At 49.8% G+C, this 3,594-nt stretch overlaps 1 protein-coding gene across 2 annotated transcripts in view; it reads left to right on the forward strand.

The window, feature by feature from the left end:
* The first annotated feature begins 263 nt into the window (after positions 1–263).
* Positions 264–3,594, forward strand: part of tkfc (triokinase/FMN cyclase) — an 8,994-nt gene continuing 5,663 nt past the window's right edge. The window contains exons 1-6 of one of the 2 annotated variants that reach the window (XM_008288752.1): positions 264–338; positions 1,178–1,367; positions 2,217–2,321; positions 2,389–2,576; positions 3,213–3,291; positions 3,389–3,478. In XM_008288752.1, the coding sequence (XP_008286974.1) occupies positions 333–338; positions 1,178–1,367; positions 2,217–2,321; positions 2,389–2,576; positions 3,213–3,291; positions 3,389–3,478 (658 nt within the window). In that variant the 5' untranslated portion in view covers positions 264–332. Of the gene's footprint in view, positions 1,368–2,216; positions 2,322–2,388; positions 2,577–3,212; positions 3,292–3,388; positions 3,479–3,594 lie in introns of both variants that reach the window. The other variant, XM_008288751.1, reaches the window with a different exon arrangement.

The following is a 3,594-nucleotide window of genomic DNA, read 5'->3' on the forward strand; positions in this document are numbered from 1 at the left end:
ATCAGTTCAGTTCAGAACCAAGACCAGGATTATACAGTCATGCAGAACTCAACCGTCTCTGGTGTTTGGAGCTGACAAGTCGGTTCACAGGACATTTGAGACTTTAATTTATTTTCTGAAAAGAGCTACAATATGGGGCCTTTAATATAACACCATCATATAGTATTTAACATCAGCTTTTACAACCTGCTGAAATAAGCTGCAACAAGCCCAACTCACCTGCTCTTATTTTGAAGGCTGATTCGCTTCACGCCGGAAGTTCCGTCTACATGCAGCTACCTTGACACTGTTAGCTCAACCTGCCGTCGGACGGAAACGGAGCAACAGTGACCATGCAGGTAACAGGTGAACTTTAAAAACGTTCCTGACGGGCACTGGGCAGGAAACCGGTCTGACTGGCAGCTCGTGTTGCCCTGAAGGATAACCGGGACTTTGGTTAGCTTTGGGCTGCTAATGCTGCACAGAGTCCACAGGTCAGAGTCCAGCAGAGATCCTGGACCTGAAGGAGGGCAGCTGGAAACCCTGAAACCACAGACAGACAGGGTTTCACAAAGCACGGGGCACTGGAGAGATTTGGCTGATTTGCCTCCAAAATAACAGAAAATATTGGAGTTGTGCAAAGCAGTGTGCGTCTCTTGGCCTGTTTGCATCCGATCATTGTAATAATAATGACACACAGGGCAGTCTGTGGTCAGAACACATCTCATCACAGGCGACTGTTTAAAATGAAACCACAGACTGATGTATTAAACAGTTTAATACTTTTTTTAATCGCCTGTTGATCCACTTTCAGCAGGTTTTTTCCCTCATGCTGCGTTTTTATGATATCAAGCTCAAATGTTGTGAATATCTTTCATAATATCCACAATTTATGCTGTAAAAAATCCAGAAATTGTTCTAGAAATGTGAAGTTTTTAGATGATGATGATGAAATGAATAGAAACTGGAGCAGCTTTAATTATTAGTGCCTCGTTTAAATAAAGGTCTCACTGTTGGTCATCAGCTGGAACACATTCACCGTCTTAAACTGTCCTGTTGATGCTCATCACACTTCATTGTGCAGCTTGTGTTGGTGTAGGAGTGTGTGTTTGTTTCCACTGACACACACAGACACACAACTATGAGTGATCCTGCCAGTGTGCTGTCAGGTTGCTGTGAGTCTGTCTGTGTGGTTCAGCCTCAGAGGAAGCTGATCAACTCGGTGGACGCCTGTGTGGATGAAGCCCTGTGGGGTCTGGTCCGGGCCTCGGGGGGCCTCAGCCTGCTGAGGGGTCACAGGGTCGTGGTCCGCTCAGACCTCCACAGCCTGCGGGGGAAGGTGGCCCTGGTGTCTGGAGGAGGCTCCGGACACGAGCCGGCACACGGAGGTACGACTCCACGCTGTAGACACACAACAGCAGCTTCAATCACACGACCCGTCATCCAGGGTCAGAGCGCCGCCACAGAACCAGGCTGAGCAGGACGTCCAGGTGATGTCCAGCAGAGTCTTCAGCAGCTCATCTGTCCTGGAAACGCCTCGGCATCTGACACACCTGACACATCTGACACACCTGACACATCTGACACACCTGACACACCTGACACATCTGAGGCATCTGACACATAGTCCTACTGGGCCAAAAGGTTCAGTCGGCTCTAAACAGGAACAAATAACAAAAACAAACAACTTTTGGGTGAAAGGTTTTGTGTCCAAGTACTTTTCAGGGTTGATGCTCCACAGTGGTTTCTAATGAAGGATCTATGGTCTAAAGGTTTATTCCACCCAAAACACTGCCTTCTGTCCAAGTGTTACTTTCAGTCTAAACATTTGTTTTAAAACCTAATTAGTTCTTTCTGACAAACCAGTTCTGGTTTTAAAGGTTTGTTCCACCCAGAATACTTCTGTCTGTACTTCCTGCCATGATCGTCGTCTGGTCCCAAAGCAAAGGGAACGAGAAGCAGCTGCAGCCTCCTCCTCAGATCATACCTACTGGAACATCCACTCCTCTGTCCCAGTCATGTATCCATGACTGACTCACAGTACTGCTGAGTGTTGATGAAGAACCCGTGGTCAGAACGTGGCTCCTTCACCACCACGCTGCGCCTTGATTCCTGCTGACACTGACTAACCCTGAGATGTTCCTCTGCTTGCGGTGGAGACTCTCCTCCGACCCAGAGCGGGGGAACCAGACATGCGTACCTGTTTCTCAGTCTTCTGTCTGTTGCTGTCTCCTCAGGCTACGTCGGTGCTGGGATGCTGTCAGCAGCAGTAGCAGGAGGAGTGTTTGCGTCGCCGCCTCCCGCCAGCGTCCTGGCTGCCATCCTGTCTGTGCACGCTGCAGGTGATGAGCACCTCCACACCTTCAGTCCCTAAAGCACAACCAAGTGACTGAAGCCTTCCTTCCTCAGGAGCCTCTGGGGTCCTCCTCATCGTCAAGAACTACACCGGAGACAGGCTCAACTTTGGACTGGCTGCAGAGCAGGCCCGTAACCACGGCGTCGCTGTCGACATGGTGATCGTTGCCGAGGACTGCGCCTTCGACCGACCCAGTAAAGCCGGGAGACGAGGCCTGTGTGGCACCGTCTTCATACACAAGGTACCGACAGTAGCTGTTATGAAGCCGAGCAAACTCCATCTAGAGGGCTGTGAGACGCTCAGTAAAGACGAGTGAGGGTCAGTCCGAGTCCGTTCTGACACAGTGCTGCTCCACTGTGTCTGGTTCAGTCCACGGGCCAGTTATCTGGAACCACATTAGGTTCTGGAAAAAGTACTTTGGGACAATTTTGAGAATTTCACATTTTTAGACCTCCAGGTTCCAGATTCCAAAATGTCTCATCGTTCTCCTACATGACCTGAAACGTGTTTAAAATGACTCAGAATTCTCCAGAATGACTCTAAATGACCAAAAATGTCCTAAATTCGTCCCTAAATGACCTACGTTTTAAAAAAAATTGGCAGAAAATGATCCAAAATGTGTCCAAAACTACTTAAAATTGTTTAAAATTACTAAAAAAAAAAAGGGAAACAGAACCAAACTAAGACTAAACGCTGGCGTGGACTCTTTGGTCTACCTGCTCACTAGACTTCACGCTTGTTGGACACATATTCTGATATTTCCTGAGACACTGAACCCAAACATGAGATGTGAAGATGAGGAGAGGGTTTCCTGTCTCATGACGTTTGGAGGCTCAGAAAAGCTCGAAGGTGGACTAAACTCTGGACCTTCCCTCAGCTGGCCGGCGCCCTGGCAGAGGAAGGCCGCCCACTGGACCAGATTGTCTCCACGGTGACGGAGGTGTTGAAGGGGATCGGTGAGTGTCTCTCTACCTCACTGACAGCAGGTGTGCTCACTGGTCTACTGTCTCATGTTCTGCTGGTTCTGCTGGTTCTGCTGGTTCTGTCTTCCAGGGACTCTGGGGGTCAGTCTGTCTCCCTGCAGCGTCCCAGGATGCCTGCCCTCATTCGACCTGCCGCCTGGAGACATGGAGCTGGGCCTTGGTGAGCACGGGTGGAGAATGGGTGGAGCACTGTGGAGGACAGGTGGAGGACAGGTGGAGGATGGGTGGAGGACAGGTGGAGGATGGGTGGAGGATGGGTGGAGGACAGGTGGAGGA

Source organism: Stegastes partitus, unplaced genomic scaffold (genome assembly GCF_000690725.1).
Source record: "Stegastes partitus isolate 25-593 unplaced genomic scaffold, Stegastes_partitus-1.0.2 Scaffold573, whole genome shotgun sequence".
NCBI lineage: Eukaryota > Metazoa > Chordata > Actinopteri > Pomacentridae > Stegastes > Stegastes partitus.